The 20,253-nt window shown below is 39.2% G+C and overlaps 1 protein-coding gene across 15 annotated transcripts in view; it reads left to right on the forward strand.

Moving 5' to 3' along the window:
• Window positions 1–20,253, forward strand: part of OSBPL3 (oxysterol binding protein like 3) — a 188,099-nt gene that overhangs the window by 128,187 nt on the left and 39,659 nt on the right. For 11 of the 15 annotated variants that reach the window (XM_054494372.2, XM_063667467.1, XM_063667466.1 and 8 more), the window contains 4 exons: window positions 6,321–6,451; window positions 9,781–9,888; window positions 16,473–16,607; window positions 18,115–18,208. In XM_054494372.2, coding sequence (XP_054350347.1) covers window positions 6,321–6,451; window positions 9,781–9,888; window positions 16,473–16,607; window positions 18,115–18,208 — 468 coding nt within the window. The remainder of the gene's footprint in view (window positions 1–6,320; window positions 6,452–9,780; window positions 9,889–16,472; window positions 16,608–18,114; window positions 18,209–20,253) is intronic. The other 4 variants (XM_063667469.1, XM_063667470.1, XM_054494377.2 and 1 more) reach the window with 1 other exon arrangement.

Genomic DNA, 20,253 nt, shown 5'->3' on the forward strand with positions numbered 1-20,253 from the left:
AGAATTTGAAGAATTAAAATAATCAGTTGCAATTAGGGCATCTTAAGTTTTGTGGGAGGAAATTCCTATAAAACATTGTTACTTTTTAATAATACGAACTTCTAAAAAATGAGAAGATAACGCCTCCTACACAGAGGAAATGTCCTGAGTTTCGCCTACATTGAAGAAGCTGCCTCCTCAGCATGACAAAGGTTGCCATATTGAGTGGCTTCATTGATCCAGTCCTCCTGCAGAGGCCTCCACCTTGTTGAAAGTCTGTAATGGGCCCCAGCCAGCAGTTCTGTCTTTCCCACTTTGTGAAAACCTGCTGGCTGCAGAGCTGCCACATACCTAGACTGGGCCAAGGTTTGTCCTAGAGAAAGGTCCAATGCACTTATTCAACAGTTGCCTGAGCCCTGTGGGCTTACAGACAACAAATTCCACAGGGAGCCTAACAAGCTGTTTCATTCCTGTGGTTTTACAGTACACTTGCAGAGATGGAAAGATCTTCCTTTTCCTGGTTCAGGGAGTCTCTTACACAGATTGTAATTTGGGGGCCTCAGAGAGTAAAGACAGCTCTCAGGTTTGTATGAAGTCCTGTGACCTTGCATGCCTTCTCACTTCCATACATTCAAACTCGAAGCATCTTGACCTTTCTTCCTGTGTAAACCTCGTTTTGTTGCTGACAGTATCTATTGTACTTTCTCGACTGCATCACTATTCTGTTGACTACAATTCCAAAGCAGCTGAACTAAAGGCAAGAATTCCAGTGATGTAACGTAGTCTCTCTGACCTTCAACTTGTTAAATGCATCTGAATTCTCCTGTTTTTGTAGATCAAATGGTAGGAAACCAAAATGCACCCATCCTAGTTTTAAGAGTCCTTATTCTATATTATAGACTGTGAGTTTGAGTTTTATGGCATATTGTTGAACCAGTAGTTGGCTTATGTTTCTGGCTTTGTGTGGATGTTCACACACATATAAGCAGAGAATGAAATGTACTGAAACCTAAAAGTCTTAAGTAATTTTTGTTGCATATATTAGCTTTTACATTTCTCAAAATATGTTTTATGGAACACTTTACCCATAAAGTACTTCTAAAAATGAAACAAAAACTTCATGATTAAAATTGTTTGGAAAACACTGCTGACTATGGTCTCCTTTGGATTTACATAAGAACAGTAAATAGTAAAGGCCCTGAGAAGTCCTGCAGCAAAAAACAACAAAAAAATCTGTTGGCTTTGTTTAACTCAGTGACTTTCAATATTATTTGGGAATCTTCCCCCTATTCCCAACAGCTATTAACATCCTGGAATTTAAGTTTCTGAGAAACATACTTTAAGAAACATTGTAAATAATAAGCCTTTTTGGAGCTCCCTCTATACTGGCTAAGTAGGCCACCTCTGTTACTGACTAGCTGTGGAAATTTGACTTCATTTATTAACCTCTCTGGCCCTTGATAGCCTGTTAAATGTCGTATAGTAGTTGTCCTGACTCTTTTGGTTCTCAAATTCTGTAGTTATTTTCTTTGATTATTTTACACTGAGTAGAAAGAGTCCATACTATTGCTTATTGTTACAAGAAGGTTTTCTGAGAGAGTGTTCTGTTAGCAGAAACAGAAATGACCAAACTTGGTGAGCAGATTTAGGATGGCAAAGCAAGGAACAAGACAGGACTAGGGTCAGGTGTTCCAAGTGGAAGCGGATATCTGTGTTCTTTGACTTGGAAGGGAAGCAAATGATGTTTTAGGGACACTTTTCCTACAAGTGAAGGACATCCTTATTCACAAATGTGAAAGCTAAATAGAACAAAATCAAAACTGTATTTACCTATTTTTTTCTTTCTGGATTCTTTCCCTATGTTGAGTAGTAAGTATTGAGTGGTCATTTTCTGAACCATTTTCAGCTTCTGGAAGCACTGAATAAAAAGCCAAGTGAATGATACCTCTTTCATAGATTAAAAAGCTAAAAGAGATTTATGACTCAACAAAAAGCCAAGTCATTTGTTGTTCATAAATTAGAATTCAGCATAAATGTGCCGAGCAATTAGATTCATAAGTAGGACCATTTAGTTACCTACCATTGCAAGTTACCTAATGTATCTAAATCAATTTGGATGGAAATGGGTTAAAAAGAATTTTAAAATCATGGGCATCCTGTGAGGTTTGAAACTGCTGCAGATTGCAGAAGATCAGAATGTCCCAGATATATTAGGAATGTTAACATTTTAAAGAAAATTCACCTAAAATTTGGTTTCCAATTAAAAAGGGGGAAAAATGAGTCTCACTGTTTGTTAGGTGTTCTGTGATAGTAGGTTTCTCATTGCTTAAAGCACTCCTCAGATGTGCCCATTATCTACATGTACAGATGTAGAAACATATTTTGGACAAATCCTGAATATAGTTGTCCAAAATATAAATGGCAGCTGCAACTAAGTGTTAGAGGTAGAATTTAACTTCAGGCTGGCCTTATTAGAGAATTTCTTTCTCCTGTACCACATTGCTTTCTAGAGTGGTGCCCATGGCATTCATAACTACTTTCTCCAAGATCTTATTCTTTCCTGATGCTGAGAAACTGCTAAGGAAGGAGCATGTTAAGAAGTAGAGCTCAGATAAATTGAGATACATTGGTAGTGAGAGTATTGACTCTCACTATCCAAACATTCCATCTATTATAGTCTCACTGTACTAACTCAATAAAAGAACAGCATGGAAGCCTTAGAAACAGAAAGGTAGTGACCACCAAGAGTCACTTGTACGACGCTTATGATGTTCCATTCTGTAGATGCAACTTATGACTTCTTACAGTCAAAAACTCAACCTGTGCCCACCTCTCGTAGTCCAGGAAGGGTATCTGAGAAATGGCTAATGACAGTTTGGGAAAGAGATGAATAAACACAGATGCCACAGTTGCCTTCCGATATTTGAATACCCAATGAAAGAGGAAATACCTCCTGTTTGACAGTGAAGAGACACTGAGGCAAATGTCTTAGCAGCAAGAAGGACATTCTAAGTCCCAGAGCAGAATGTACCATTTTAGGAGATAGCAAGTGCTCTGACAAGCGTGGGCCAACAGACCATTTGGCGGGGAAGCTGGAGATGTGAAGACTTGGTCGTGTTGTGGGGTGGGTGGCTTTGGTAATCTCTGAGCATCTAAGATTTTCTGTGTGGCTTTATTTATTGTCAGGTAACCATAGATGTGATGCGCTCATTTGAATCTTCTATTTTTTAAAGCTGTTTATTTGTCTCTAGTAAGCTTAGATTCAAGTTAGAAATAAGAAAGCACTCCTATCACAGAGAGTGTTCCTGATTTTCAGGATCCTGTGTCTTAAACAATTAATATAAATGTGGTCTCTCATGAGCAACCTCTGATAGTTGTCCTGTGTGTGGTGGATGATTAGGTGGCTATGAATGACTATTTTAATGTCCTGAGTGGGCCTTAATAGTCATTTAAGAAATTTAGTACACAGGGATCTAGTCTTCCAAACCCTTTTTTCAGATGATTTAGGAAGCATTTTATTCCTTACAATAAAATATAATGACTATATGAGTTTCTTTCTGCTTATCTTACACCTAATGCAATCTTGTCAGCTGTACATTTTGAACCAAATATTGTATATTCTGCCAGTTTTTAAAATTTATATAGGACTCTTCTCATTTGGTGGAAAGCCTTGTTTTTCTGTGGGTCACCTGGAAGCCAGAGGAATTGATTTGGAAAAGTGGCAGCCAGCTGAGTGCCACATTTATTTTATTTGGAGCAATAAACAGGACAGTGAGAGGTAGCTCCCCGGGGGACCCACTGAGATGGCCGTGGGCATCCTGTGTGTGTGGCAGGTAGGGGAGGGGCATAGCGCATATCTAATAGGACATAGGATGCAGTCCGTAATTGTGTGGCTTGCTGCTCTCCTCCCAAGGCTGTTCTCCTGCGGCTCCATAGATTCTGGCCAACCCCTCATTCCTAGAATTTCTACCCTGTGTGCAGTTATTTACAAGCGTTGTCCTGGCAAAAGAGTAAAGCATCATCTAGAGCTGCTGCCAACATTTCAAGAGACTGCAGTCACCATCACTTTCATCCTCATGTGTCTCCTTCATCGGTATCACTATGATTATTGCAATAACATTTGTTATTTATTACATACCACGCATTGTGTTATGTGCTTTACCTGCATTCTCACTCTCGTTCATCCTCATGACAACCATTTAAAGTAAAAGTTATTATTATCCCCATTTACAAATGTGGAAACTGGGGTTCAGGCACATCATTTACTCATCCAAGGTCATGGAGTAGGGAAGAATCCAGGGCTGACGGTGAAGCCCCAGCTGTTGGTTACTCTGTTGTCCTGCCCATTATTTTGCTCAATGAAATTGTTTAAAGCAAAGAGCTAAGTGTGTTTCATAGGCGTTTAGAAAATTTTAGTTCCATTTGACCCCCATCTTCTGTTGGCAGAGGCAGCACCATTGTGTGTGTGTGTGTGTACAAATTGTTGTGACTTTGTTAAGATGTTTCAGGTCTATCACTAAATGCCACAACCTCAGACAAGTTCAGCAACAACATATAGAGAGGTTTAGTTGCCCTCCTTGCTATTAAATGAAGTAAGTCAATAATGCCTATTTAGTTTCTGTGTTACTAAATAGGCCACTCTTGAATAACAATACCTCTAAAAATGCAGCCTTGTGGAATTCAGTAATGTGCTAGGTCATTTGAGAAGACATGTGTCTGAGTCTCTTCTGTCTTCCTGCTCTTCTAAAACAAAATATTATAAAGGAGATTGGAAAGATAATATTCAAATGTGATAGCCACAATCAGTAATTTAGATAACAGCTTCCTCATCCCTAGGAAGTAATTTGTACATGATGTGATCAAAACCTAATGAATAATGATTTGTGTGTGTGTGTGTGTGTGTGTGTGTGCGCTGTATGTGTTAATGTTTTTTAAAACTTCAGTGCAGGCATTGGAGGCCATAGTGACTAAGCCCTCATTGTACCTGAGTGCTCACTAGGGAACAGAGTAGCTGAATGCCAGGGTTAGAGCTGGGGGATTTGGGTCCTGCAGCTGGAAGGGCTAACAAGCAAGAAGGTAGACAGTAAGACCTTGTTTTGAAACAATTACAAACTTACAGAAAAGTTGCAAGAATTATACAGAGAACTTCTGTATACCCTTTACCTAAATACTTCATTTTAAATATTTGCCACATTTATTTTATCACTCTCTACACACACACACTTTCACTTTTCGGAACCATTTGAGAGTAGGATTCATACATCATGTTGTTCTTTATGGCTTTATACTTTAGTATATAAAATAGGAATACTCTGTTATATAACCACAGTATAGTAATCAAATTCAGGAAATACAGCATTGAAACAACTTTTATCTATTCTGCCTTCCATATTCAAATGCTGTCAGTTATCCCAAGAATGCATTTAGTACCATGTTGCCCCTTGAGTCAATTTCATTGTCATTCCTCTTTTGCCTCCTTTAATTGGGAACAGTTCCTCAGCCTTTCTTTCTCTTTTATCAAATTGACACTTTTGAATAGTATAGGCCAACTTTTAAAAATAAAATGTTTCTCATTCTGGGGTTGTCTGATGTTTCCTCATGATCAAATTCAGATTACATAGCCCTGGCTGGCATACACCAAAGGAGATGTTGTGTCTTTTTCAGCGTATTTTACCTAGAGGCACACGGTCCACCTGACTCTCACCCATAGTTAATTTTGATCACCTGATTAAGGTGCTGTCTCATTTTTCTGCTGCAGTGTTAACATTTTCCCCTGGAAAACAAATAAGCTTTGTTTTTAACCCTTTCCAGTCTTTGGGGATACAAATGAAACAAAACCCTGATCACTGAGGATCCAGAAGCAAAGTCCAAGTGTCAAAAAATCCTGATGATAAGTCATAAAGTCATGAGACATTATAGTGGATAGGGGCCTTAGAATTGCCAGATGTGTGTGAATGGGAGTTAATTTTAATAGACTTAATTTTTTCTAGCAGTTTTAGGTCCACAGCAAAATTGAACCAAAAGTGCAGAGCTTTTATAAGCCCCCTGCTCTCATGTAGGCACCGTCCCCCCGCCATCAGCATCCCACACCAGAGTACTGCATCTCTTACAGTCGATGAACCTACGTGGACACGTCATCATCCAGAGGCCTTAGTTTACATTAGAGTGTTCTACATGGCAAATGTGTTTTTTAAAAGTCAAGGTAGAATGTACATTTGCTATACTCAAAATATTCAGGGCTGTTACTTTGCTTATTTCTTTTATAAGAGATATGTTTTTTTCTGTATTTTGTTTTTAATTATGCTTCCTTATTCCTTTTTATAATGATTATATCTCTGTAGTTTACTTCACTTTAAGGTCAGCTTTTAATATCATGTCAGCGGAGAGAGAGAAACTGAAGCAGCTGATGGAGCAGGATGCCTCCTCCTCCCCATCTGCTCAGGTCATTGGTCTGAAGAATGCCCTGTCATCCGTAAGTTACATGTCTGCATCCAGGAATGCCTGAGATGTATCCAGGCTCATGAATGTTTTGTAATTTCTATTTCCATGATTGTGTTGAAAATTCAGGAGAAAACCAAATTATCCAAATTATGTTCTAACCTTTCATCAAATTTGCTTATTTGAAACACCGAAACTTACCTATCCAAATCTTAATAGCTAGTATTTTATTAAGTGATACCTTCTTTAAGTTTGGTTTCCTCTGACTGATCTTAATGTTTTTGTTTCTCTAACATTTTTATTGTACGTTTTTGTGTTATGTGTGTGTGTCTTACAGACATTTTTCTGTTAATGCTTACAAAATCTGACAGTTTGGAGGAAATTTTATGGGCATGAGACACCACAAGCTTAGCCTTACTTTCCAAATGACAGGTGGCAGAGTGAAATTTCCAATTCACGCTCTTATCTTCTCTATTGCAAAGCACTGATCCTGTTCACCACTCTTTCAAAGACACGAGAACTATTTTGTTTGATTGGATAGTACAAGACATTTAGCTTCCCTGCCCTGCCCCTCTACTGTGGCTACAAAGAGATGAGTCACATGAAAGTGCCTGTCAAGCAATCACTATACCTTCATAGTAACAGGAAAATCACTGACAGGGTCCCAAATGATTCTCAGCCGTTCTGTCACTCATTCTCTCTCCTTTTTTCATCAGTTTCAATTAATTCCTCAGAATAGTTAGGCTCCATTAAAGTGCCGTGTCCTACCTCTATTTGAATAAAGTTATCTGGTTTGTTTTTTTTTTACCCTGCATCTATCAGGAGGCTAGAGAACTTTTGAAATAGCATACTGATTTGCTTTTACTCTTTTCTTGTACTTTGGAATTCCTACTTTAGAAAGAGAAAGAATGTGTGCACATACGAAATTACCATCTGAAGCAATACTGAATTTTCTATTTCAGGTCAGGTAGGGGAGATAAATTTTAGGATCTTGTAACCAGAAGCCAACACAGGCATTGAGAGAACTAGAAAATATTGATTCATATTTTCTATTCATCGCATTGCTAAGAAAAGTGATGCTCTTGATATAATGTTAGTGATAAATCTTCTGCCAGTAGCACATATAGTTGTTGTAGAATATGTAAGGAATATTCACTCATGGACCATTCCAAGTATGCTATCTTCAAAAGAAATTAAAAATAACATTGGCTTGCTTCATATATAAAGAAGAGTCTTAACGTTGTCTTAAAGTCACAGATAGAATCGCCCCCTTTTTATTGTACAAGACAGCCATACATTGGGTGCCATTTTGGTTAGAGAGAAGCAGAAGCAAAGTGTTTTTGTTTTTTTTTTCCTAAGTTTCTTATTGTTCTCATTAAGCTAGCTTTTAGTGCATTTACAAAAGGTACCACTGATGGGCTTCCAAGGGCCCTCTCCCCGTGATCTTCTTCTCCCTGCCTCCTCCCACAGAGGTCTGGCCTCATCTTGTCAGTCTGCCTGTTTGGCCACTGAGACCTATTTGGCTGTGGTATCCTAGGCCAAGGCTGTTCTCACCTTCACCAAGGAATTCATTCTCACCCATATTCACGATTTTGGAAACTTCAGATAAAACCGAATGATCCTTTCTTTCCTTTTTGGCTTGGATTCACAATTGGGGTTTAAGACTTGTTTTTTGAAAATAAGATTTTTAGAACCATATCAGAGCTATCAGAATGGATATGTCGGTGCTGTATGCACAGTGTTGCTATGTTTTCTTTTTCTGCCTGTGGCTTACAAAGGAAAGAAAAACTAATAAAATAGCACAATCTTCAGGCTGTACTAAGATTCTAGCCTCCGTACCACTGTCATTGGCCAGAATAAAGTGAGTGCTCCAGAGAGATTGTTATATGTGGTTGTGTGATCTTAGCTCTTGTGCAGTGTTTCTTAAGTGGTCCTCAAGGATTTTCAAATAACCCATATGCTCTGCGGGGACTGAAAAATAAAGCCAGCATCCCTGTTGGAGATCCAGGTAGAGGATTAGGCAGTACCACATCCTTCTATGCTTTCAGCAGGTTGGTCCTGCAGGCCCTGGTGGATGCAAAAGGCTCAGAGTTTCTTAGAAAAGAGTCAGAAAGACAGACACATAGGCTGAATCTGCGTGCGAGCACCTGTGGAGCTGATTGTGTCAGTGTCTGGGAAGACAGTCAGGAAAACTTGTCCCCTTCCACAGACAGACCATTGGAGAACAGTTGGTCATGAAGTAAAGAGGAGTATCAGCGTGAAGGAAACAGCTTCCTTTACCTTTCAGCCACTTTCCTCCTAGTTGAAAGGTTGAGATAAGGAATGAGCCCTACCCAGGGAAATATAAAGGAGGCCTGGGGGCATAGTCTCAGATTTGCTTTTCATCTCACATTTACCCATTCCCAGAGCCATGGTCCTTAAGCTCTTATGCAGGTAAGTGAGGCTTACTCATTTCTTTTTTGAAATAAATTGCCTTAGTCCTAAATAATGAATAGAACAATCAATACCCATATTGGAAAAGAGTAAAATTAATCTTTCATGAAGTCCTACTTCCCAGCACACAGCACTCTTTCTTTCTTTCTTTTTTTTTTTTTGTGAGACAGGGTCTCACTCTGTCACCCAGGACGCAATCTCAGCTCACTGCAACATCTGTCAGCTTCCCAGGTTCAAGCAATTCTCCCACCTCAGCCTCCCAAGTAGCTGGGACTACAGGCGTGTGCCACCATACCCAACTAATTTTTGTATTTTTTGGTAGAGATGGGGTTTCACCATGTTGGCCAGGCTGTTCTTGAACTCCCGACCTCAAGTAATCTGCCCGCCTCCACCTCCCAAAGTGCTGGAATTATAGGTGTGAGCCACCATGCCCGGCCTCCAGCACACTTTCTAAAATCTGGTTCAATGGGTATGATAATTAAGTAACATTGAAATACGTCCATTCATAAGGGGTGGGGCCAGCATATTCTTCAAAGCTGATAGAATCCTGGATTCCTTAGGAAGGGATTTGGCCAAAGAGACTCCAGACAGTTGGGGAGGAGGAGGAGATGCTGTGGAACCACTGGTCTTAACAGAAGCTGACAGTATCTGTGACTTCCCTCTCTGTTGCACTTACCAACCCTCCTTCCATGTCTGGAATGAGAAAAAGAGCATCATTTCCAGAGCCTCCAGGTTTGTCATCTCCCAGGCATCTCAGAACCAGTATCCTCTTGGAGAGCATTCAAGGAAAAAGTCTAGAAAGTGCGCTCTCAGACCACGTCACTAAGAGTTTCATCAAGCTCTTAGAGATCGCTCCTGCAGGGCCCACTGCTGTGCTTTTCTGAAACATCCATTTATTAACAGAGCCCCCACTATTTTAACATGTTCCAGGCCCTAGCACAAAACACAGATCTTAAAGAACGCTTACGCAGAATCCATGCCGAGTCTCTGCTCCTCGACTCCCCCGCTGTCGCCAAGTCGGGTGACAATCTGGCAGAGGTGGGTAGGTTTCTCATCTGGTAATGTCTCCCCAGCTGCTGCCCGCTCCCGTGATACCATCTGTCCGGTTGCACGGCCTCCCTGCTTCCCCTCATGGGTGCTATCTACCTCTCTGCCCTCCTCCTGTGGGTGCTGGCCGCAGCTGGGTCATGGACTGGGGTCTTGGGCTCAAACGCTTTCTTGAGCATATGCTACTAATTGCATTTTTAAACTGCTCCCTGCCCCTGAACTCTTCTTTCTTTTGTATTTCTTCACCCTGTTTCGCTGCTAAATGTCACCCCTTTCACTAAGTGGTACTGGAGTGGGAACTATAGAGAGATAAACATTTTTTCTTGTTACTACTGAAGAAACCTACATTTCTCTGACCTGCAGTATCTTGGTTCCCTGCCAGCCTCCTTACCCTCTAACCCTTTCTCTGTGGCTGTTCCCTTCTCCCTTTTCTGTGATTTTCTTTTTCTTTTATAGAATGTGGCTGTGCACTCTGAGGGAAAAAAATACTTCATTACAATTAAAGTGTCTCTTGGTCAGTTAAAAGTATGTTAAAAAAAGTCTTTCCTCAAGATTAGGGATGTTTATCCAAAATAGTCTTTGCATGTTTAAAATGAGAAATTTCAGAAAAGTACAAGTAGGTTACTCAAAAAATAAGTAGGAAAGAGTAATGAAAGTAAAAACTGTTTTTAAGCTATTTTTATATTAAATGCCTGCTTCAGATATGCTAAATTTTTATTAACAAATGAATTAGACTGAGTACACTTAAAATAAAAAATATAAGGCAGGTAATAGACAAGAGGTGTGTGTTTATGTAAGTTTTTAAAAGAAGTTTGTAATGTTTAATCATAATCTCTTTTTCTGTCCTCAAAGAAAACAAACCCCTCACACACCTTCACTCCTTGGGAAGCCATTGTGTGGGATGGTGAGGCGAGTTGAGACTGAAGTCAGTCAGTACATGGACTGTAGGGCTCCGGGCACCAAACCCATTTGGAGACAAGATGGTGCCATGTGTGAACAGGCCCATCTGCTCCCATGAGCCTCACCCTCTGTCTGGCAGAAGCTCGTGGGTCTCTTACTACTTCTGAGGCACATGCTAGTGGTTAAGTATGACATTCTTTTATAGAAGCGCTACCCACAAGAGGTCACTTTTCAGGTATATTAGCCCAGACCTAAACTGTCATCTGCAGCATTGAGCACCTAAACATTACTTATGGCACCTTGACTTTAGGCCTGGGCAGGCCCTCTTTTGAATCTGCACATTTGCTAAAAACAGGACCCAGTCATGGCGAGGATCAGCCATTACTGACCAGCTGCCACGTACTATGGTATTCTCTGGAGTTTGTGCATGTTTTCAGACAGTATTTACCTTTTAAATAGTATTATCACAATTTACTTATTTAACAGGTAGTTAAATACATAACCTTAATTTATGCTTTTATGAATTTATGCTTGGCATGTCTACTTGGAACTATTTGTGTTTTGGAAAGGAAACCAAAGGCACAAGTCTTTTAAAATACATGTTTTTAAACTATATATTTAAAATGCATATTTTAAAACTCATCTTAAAAGTAACATACCTGAAAGCTGAAATTCTGTACACTGTCCTTGAAAGGTAACAATAACATCCTTCAAATGCACACCTTCCAAAACAGCCTTCTTGAGTCTTGAATCAGTGATGCAGTTGTCACCTTATCTATTTCCTCTTTCAGAAATTTTCTGTTTCCCTTATTTTATCCCTTTTATCATGGAGTGACTCAGGCTAACTTTCCCAGCAAAGGTACAGTTATTGTTGCCTTCAGGACATAAGTAGGAAAGTAAATGAAAATGGCCTCCCAGACTGAAAACTTGACTCCAGTTAATTTTTTTTCGGTAACTCCCGGTTACCTCTGATACTCTATTGGAAAATGACAGTCTCCACCAATGGGGTCAGCCCAAGGTGCTCTCCTTTTAGAACTCTCACTTTCTTTGCTCACTTTGTTTCCTTTTCTTTCTTTCTTTCTTCTTTTTTTTTTTTTTTGAGACAGAGTCTCGCTCTGTTGCCCAGGCTGGAGTGCAAGTGGCACCATTTCGGCTCACTGCAAGCTCCGCCTCCCGGGTTCACGCCATTCTCCTGCCTCAGCCTCCCCAGCAGCTGGAGCTACAGGCGCCTGCCACCATGCCCAGCTAATTTTTATATTTTTAGTAGAGACAGGGTTTCACCGTATTAGCCAGGATGGTCTCGATCTCCTGACCTTGTGATCCACCCACCTCGGCCTCCCAAAGTGCTGGGATTAAAGGCATGAGCCACTGCACCTGGCCTTGTTACCTTTTCTTTAGCCACATATATTACCCATCTTTGGTGTTGGGCCTGGCTAATTGAATTCTAAAATGCCCACCTTTTCTAAAATCAGAAATTACCCCCACAGCCTACCAAGTTATCCTATTTTATATTCCTGTGAAGATTTAATATTATCAAGTTATCAGTTCCTCAGTTATTTTAGATTCCAAATGAAAGGGCAAGTGACTTTGGGAGGTAACACCATACTACATCCAATGTCCATTTAAGAGACTAAAAAAGGCCAAAACTTTTAAAGAAAAGTCTGAAAGAGAAGGGAACTTAATTCTTTTAATTGTCTGTTTGCTATATCGGCATGCATTTGAATACATTACCTCACAAAATCCTAACCATGACTCTATGAAGTAGGTGGTGATAGTTTCATTTGAGAAACGAGAACTGAAGCTCAGAGAGGTTAAATAACTTCCTCTAGACATACAGCTTGTAACAGACAGAGCTGAGATTTAAATTCACATCTAACGAGGCCAAAGCAATCCTTTTCGCAATAGTATACACTGCTATTTAATGAAGAACGGTATGCCAAGCCAGAAAATAAAACACTCGTTCAAGCTCCAGCAGTTAAAATAAGGTAATGATGGGTAAGAATGGGACAGAATAACTCTCTCAAGCATAAATGTTATTTGGTATATAGAAGAAATAAAGATTATGGTTCGAAAAGGCATCAAAAACCAATGGGAAAGGGGTGGTTTATTCAATAAATTAGGTTGGCACAGCTCAAAGAAATTTATTACATTATTATAATTAATTACCATTATTTTGGAGACAGTCTTACTATGTTGCCCAGCCTGACCTTGAACTCTTGGGCTCAAGCCATCCTCCTGCTTTGGCCTCCCAAGTGGCTGGGATTATAGGCACTCACCATCCACCATGCCCTGCTGAAAGCAATTTAAAAAGAAGTTTAAATCTTTTCATTGCATGTTAAATGAATCAAAAGCAAATTCAAGTTAAATATAAAAATTCAAACTGAAAAATGTTAATGTAAATATTTATCAAACTGCTAGAGTAGGGAAGATTTTCTAAATTGGGTTGCAATAGAAAAAAATTGCAAAAGGAATGTTGATTAGATCTGACTATATTTTTTTTTTAGGAAAAAGTGATGTGTGTCAAAACAATAAGGCAAATAATAGACTGGGAAAAATATTTTCAGTGAAATTGACAGACTGAGATAATGCTAAATCAATAATAATGTTTTTCATATGTAACCAATGAACAAATAATATCAAGTAACTTAAAACTTTAACAAGTAAATGGAAAAAGGCCATAATTCACACACACACACACACAGATAGGTATTGGTTTTCTTTTTTTTTTTTTTTTTTTTACTTATTTTGCAATATTTGTAAATTCACAGGAAAGTACAAAGAAATGCAGAGGGAGGTCCCATGCACCCTTCATCCAGCCTCTCCCTAGAATAACATCTCTACAAGCTTGTTTTTAAAAAAGGGAAAACTATTCAGCCTAATGAAAATTAAAACAATTAGATTAGCTCAAAAGTTTTCTAAATTATGGTATGCAGTGCCCTTAATATAGAAAAAACAGGTTTCCTTATTTGTTGGTGTAATTAGGTAATATATATTTTGCCTTGAAGGTTATTAATAATTCTTCCAAAAATTGATTCTAAGAAATAACACAATACAAGCAAAGACATATTTACAAACAAAGCATTTTCGCAAATCTGTAAATATTCTTAATTTTATTATTACTCTGTGACACTATATAATAAAATATTTATCAATTACAGTTCATTGTCTCATAGAATTTTGAATGGTCTGGGAAAATGTTAACAACATAATGGTTAGTGAATGGAGCAGACAATATGTAGACTGTTTATCCCAGTTTTTCAAAATAAAATTTGTACACAAATATTTTAATATGAAAATGCCAGCAAGTTAATAGGGACCACGTCCACTTCCACATTCATATCCACTTCAATGGGACTTGAAGTGATATTTATTTTATTTGCTTTTTTAAAATTTTCTATTTTGAATACATATTTTTATTTTCAGAATACAGTTTAATTTTGAAAAAAACTATCTTGCAATGTTGTTTGGGCGAACTTTATAAAATTACATACACAGAGATATGAAAATAGCATGATTACAATTATTTCACAAGAAATGTGTCAGAATGCTTGTAGTGGTTGTTATAGTGTGAACTATGAATGTTCCTTTCCCTCCCTTTTCTCTGTTTATTTAACTTAGCGGTGTCCAATCTTTTGGCTTCTCTAGGCCACATTGGAAGAAGAATTGTTGTGGGCTACACATAAGATACACTAACACTAATGATAGCTGATGAGCCAGAAAAAAAAAATCACAAAAAAATCTCATAATGTTTTAACAAAGTTTACAAATTTGTGTTGGGCCACATTCAAAGCCATCCTGGGCCATATGTGGCTCCCAGGCTGTCGGTTGGACACACTTGATTTAACTTTTTGTAATGCAAACAATAGATAAGCAACCAGTCATGCATTACATATGTGAAAGGAAATTATTGAATTGAACTGACTGGGTTAATATTTTAGCAAATGAGGTCCTGAGTTGTTTAAGACACCATGCTGTAGACTTGGGGTGCAGCAGTGCTGGTGAGTTTACAGTACATACAAGAGGACTCCAGAAAGGGCTAGGGGCTAGGAATATTATTTTCAGTGTCAGTCAGCCAGGAAATCTTTGGACCCATCATTCTAGGAGGAGGAAGATACAGAGAGGGCAGGAGTGACTAGTAATAAATTAATGAGTAGAACAAGTAAATAAATGATGAGCATCTTTTGTGACAGGAGCACACAGAAGACACAGGACTACTCTCTTGTTTGAGTGAGTGTTAAAGAAGCTATTCCTTACGATGTTTTAAAACTCAATAGCTTTATGCCTGGCTCTTTTGAGGAGAGAGACCTTTTCCTTGAAGTTAACAGCTGTGATACTTATGGATTCTAAAGTGATCTGTTTGTTAGGGTAGAGAAGAGGCTTGGTTTTCAGAAGGCTACATGGGTATTAAAATGGGTAGGATCGTTAATACCTTGGGCAGATGCCTTATCGATTTCAACAGTTTGTAGATACATATTTGTAAACTGAAGCAAGCAATTTGTAAAGGGACCACTTGCCTTTTATTAATTACAAAAATCTGCTGTGGCCCTCCTGTCATAGCATCCCCTCCCTATGAAACTGAGGGGTATATCCTGAATTCAGACAATTTCTGGGCAAGATGTAATCTGCCTTTTCCCCAAATTATTCTGGATGATGTGGAAGCAACTCCTTTGTTAGCCCAATAAAAAATGTGAGTGGTTTTACTACTACCTGTCTACTCTGATTGAAAGAAATCAAATCATCCTGTCCTGAATCTGTTCTTTTTCCTCAAGTGCCACCTCTGTGAAGCCCTCCTCAAACAAAATCTCCCTAATCAGAATCAATCTCTCCACTTTGCCAGCACTTTGTCTATTCCACAGGCCTCGTCTGATGTGTGTTGGATGCATTCTCTCACCACTCATTCAGTCCACAAACCTTGTCTGGTTCATTGTTATATCCTGCCATGGCCAGCTCAGGACTTAAGTCCTCCCCAGAGGGAAAGTCCAGACCCAGTGGAGTGGAGAATGGAGGGTCATGCGAGATAAGAAAACAATGATGTTCTGTTGTGTTATTTGTACAGAGGCTTATAAAGAGGACTGGGGACTTCCTTTCCTTGCAGTCACTGTGGGTGGAAAGAGACAGACAAAGAGAACTTACATCATTCATCCATGAATAGTGAATGACCTGCCACCAGGGTGCTTCTGGACCAAAACACACTGTGTATTTGTCAAGGGACACCTCAAAAGCAGCATATTGTTCCCTCAGAGAGCATAGGGGCAGAAGAAAGCTATGTTGCTCTGAACCAGCCATGCAAGGACGTGCATTCAGTGCAATGCAGAGGAGATTTTAGTATAAAAAGAAACATCCAGCAGTGGTAGCGAATAAGAGGATATGATTCAGAGAGCACTGGAATTTTTCCCCTTATAAATGGAACAAAGAGTGACCTGGACAGTTGTTTTTTGCCTTGTGATTTGTTGCATGTGTGTGAGAAGTGATAGTGCCTGTAAGTGAGGTGCCCATATTGGGGGAGAACTTTGTTTTGCATGAGGCTCGCTTCTCAGTGTTGGAGCTGACCTCTGCTTTGAGTTGCTTATTTGTATGGGCCTGTGACCTTGTGTATTGTACAACTAAATCATTTATTTTCTTTCTCTTGAGAATGTTTCTAAATGTATACATTTTTGGTTTTGTTCTTCAAATAGGAAAACTCCAGAGATGAAAACCGAGCTCTAGTTCATCAGCTTTCTAATGAAAGTAGACTCTCCATCACTGACTCCCTTTCCGAGTTTTTTGATGCTCAGGAAGTTCTGTTATCTCCAAGCTCTTCAGAAAATGAGGTTTGAGCAATGTTTACAGTAAGGTGCCTCAAAAATCTCTCTTGTTGCTTTGCTGATTAATCTGTTCAGTAAATAATCCATAATCAGAAACACTAAACTCAGTTGCCCTTTTTAGTCATTGTATTCTGAGAGTTCTCTCATAACTCATACCCAAAAAGTATAAAATGATACTATACGTGAGAAGAAAAAGTAAAAGTAGAGAGCATTGGATATTTTCTCATTTCTGTAACTTGATGTGTTAAATTTGTTACACTTTTTTTTTTTTTTTTAAACAGAGCCTCGCTCTGTTGCCCAGGCTGAAGTGCAGTGGTGCAATCTCAGCTCACTGCAACCTCTGCCTCCCAGGTTCAAGTGATTCTCCAGCCTCAGCCTACCAGGTAGCTGGGACTACAGGCACGTGCCACCGCGTCTGGCTAATCTTTATGTTTTTAGTAGAGACCAGGGTTTCACCATGTTGGCCAGGCTGGTCTCAAACTTGTACTCCTGACTTCAGGTGATCTGCCTGCCTCAGCCACCCAAAGTGCTGGGATTACAGGTGTGAGCCACTGTACCTGGCCTCTTTTTTTTTTTTTTTTTGAGGCATAGTCTCACTCTGTTGGCCAGGCTGGAGTGCAGTGGTGTGATCTCTGCTCACTGCAACCTCTGCCTCCCAGGTTCAAGCAATTTTTGTACTTCAGCCTCCCAAGTATCTGGGGATACAGGCGTGTGCCCCATGCCCAGCCAATTTTTGTATTTGTAGTAAAGACAGGCTTCCCCACGTTGGCCAGGCTGACCTCGAACTCCTAGCCTCAAGTGATCCACCCGTCTCAGCCTTTCAAAGTGCTATACTTCTTTTCAAGTACAAGTTAATAATTTTGACTTCTACCTATTTAATAATGTAATATGTCTACTACAGAGAAGGAAATTAGTATCCTGTATATTTTTTAATCATGGAATTTGACCTATATTGATTTATAATATATAATTATTGTATTTTTATCATAATATGGTTGTAATATTGGTTTATAGCATTATTTGTTTTAAATTGATACATAAAAATTATCCTTTCCTGAATAACAGCTATTATAGTTAACATTGCTTTGTGTCAGTGTGTACTAATAATGTTACCCCTTAAATACAGACTTAGTCGTCTTGTTTATGTATTAATTCCCATAGAAGATACTTTTTACACAAATAGCTCAAAGGCAAATTGTAACTTCTTCTACAAAAACAATAATAAATTCTAAAAATGCAGTCAGAATTAATAAGAATCTTTACAATAACAGTCTTGAGCTTGCTTGCTGTTTTCCTTGTGAGAACTAATTCAGAATGTATAAGAATTTTAAGAACAGGTGTTTGTTGTGAACACCTCCTTGGCAGATTGGTGTATGGACCTTTATGAAAACAGTATCCAAGAGTATTTGTAGTGTGGGACTCAACATGTTTGATCATTTGGAGTAAGGGTTTTATGAAAATCTGGCTCTTGTTTATTCTAACTCTAATGAATGTTATTTCTTCTTTCCCATAGATTTCTGATGATGACTCATATGTCAGTGACATAAGTGATAATCTTTCCTTAGATAATCTCAGTAATGATTTAGATAATGAGAGACAGACCTTGGGTAAGATTTACATTATTTAATCTCTGAAAAGTTTGGATTTTCATACAGTACTAATAAGTTGTATAGTTGACTCTTGAACAGTATGGGAGTTCAGTGTGCTGATACCCCATGCAGATGAAAATCCATGTATAACTTTTGACTCCCCAAAGATGTAACTATTAACATTCGATTAACACATATTTTGTGTTATGTGTATTTGAGGCTGTAATCTTACAATAAAGTAAGCTAGAGGAAAGAAGATTTTATTAAAAAAATCATTAGAACAGAAAACATATTTACAATTCATTAAGGGGGTCATCATAAAGGTCATCATCCTGGTCGTCTTCATGTTGAGTAGGCTGAGGAGGAGGAAGAAGAGAAGGGGTTGGTCTTGCTATCTCAAGGGTAGCAGAGGCAGAAGAAAACCTGCATGCAAGTGGACTGATGCAGTTCAAACCTGTGTTGTCCAAGGGTGAACTGTGTAGAGGACCCGCTACAAGCAAAGAGCTCTAGCAAGTACTTTGTAAGAAAACTAAGACATGGACCCCACCCCCTAGGATTTTATAATCTAGGAGAGGAGACAGCACCCACATGTGAAAGATGTGTTAATTCAAATAAATTTGTCTGCTTGTGCAGATTTTTATTTTTATAAAGTGAGTGTATGCCAATTATAGGAATATAAAAAATGTAACATATCTTTTTTTTTTTTGACATGGAGTCTCACTCTGTCACCCAGGCTGGAGTACAATGGTGCAATCTTAGCTCACTGCAACCTCTGCCGCCCGGGTTAAAGCGATTCTCCTGTCTTAGCCTCCAGAGTAACTGGAGAATACAGGCACGCACCACCATGCCCAGCTAAGTTTTGTATTTTTCGGTGGAGACTAGGTTTCACCATGTTACCCAGGCTGGTCTCAAACTCCTGACGTCAAGTGATCTACCTGCCTCGGCCTCCCAGAGTGCTGGGATTACAGGCGTGAGCCACCGTGCCTGGCCCAGATATCCCTTTTGCAGTCTAATGTTCTCTCTGAGGACGTGTTAGAATATGGCTTTTTGCCCTGAGATATCAGGGGGTTTTTATAATTTAGGAATGTGATAGGACTTATATAATAAAAGATATGATCTAAGTGGTCATTTAGCTTCAGATTCTTCAAAACAGCACATTTGAAAGTAACAAATGGCTACCTCTTGGATGGACCCATCAGGGTATCCTAAGATGACCCTTTATTAGTAGTTGATCCCAAGATGGGAAATGATAGGCAGGAAAGATATTTCATAATGCTGGTTCGAACTGTGGAATATCTGGAGTGTCTGGCTAGCCCCCCAAACAGCTCTGATTTAGGACTTCAGTAAGCAGACTGGCCTGTTTAGGAAGGTGCCCTTAAAAAGAATCTGCCCACCTGAACAGTTCTCTGTATGGGGCCTTGTAGCATCAAACACTTACCAGTCTTGGTACTCAGTTTGCCTTGGAGTCTCTAGGTTTGTCTGCACTATGCATTGGATACTCAAAGCACCACCTATTTTCATATCTACACAAAGGAGAGGGACCATGCCAGGCACCTTTTTGATATTTCAGTGTTCCTCAGCTCGATGTGTATGTGTGAACTGATGAATTGTTATCTGAATGGTTAAGAGCCACCTTTTGGGGGACTGCAGTAATTTTACCGTGCTTTGGAAGAGTATCCTTTCAGTATCACACCTGCTAGAAGGGAGATGCTCATCGTGGTTGGTATTTTGTTTGAAATGTTTCTTGGGAGATGAACCCCTTAGTGGAAAGGTCTAAGAACCGGTGGGTTTGAAGAAGAAGGCCAAAAACACTGGAGCAAGTTTGTGTGCTGCTTATTTTTCTAGAAAAACAAGGAGGCAAGTTGAAAGAGAAATGAAGAAACATCACTCCCTTGGCAAACAGCATGCACACTAAAGTGGTGTTCCCACTGTAGATGAGGAGGATTGACAAATGTGGAAGTCCTCCATTTCTTTGAGTCTATAGAGAGGGAGCCATAGGAAGCACAAAGTTAATGGAGTGTTCAGAGGTCAAAGGTCAAGAGAGGACATGGTTCAGAACCTAA

Source organism: Pongo pygmaeus, chromosome 6 (genome assembly GCF_028885625.2).
Source record: "Pongo pygmaeus isolate AG05252 chromosome 6, NHGRI_mPonPyg2-v2.0_pri, whole genome shotgun sequence".
Taxonomy (NCBI): Eukaryota; Metazoa; Chordata; class Mammalia; order Primates; family Hominidae; genus Pongo; species Pongo pygmaeus.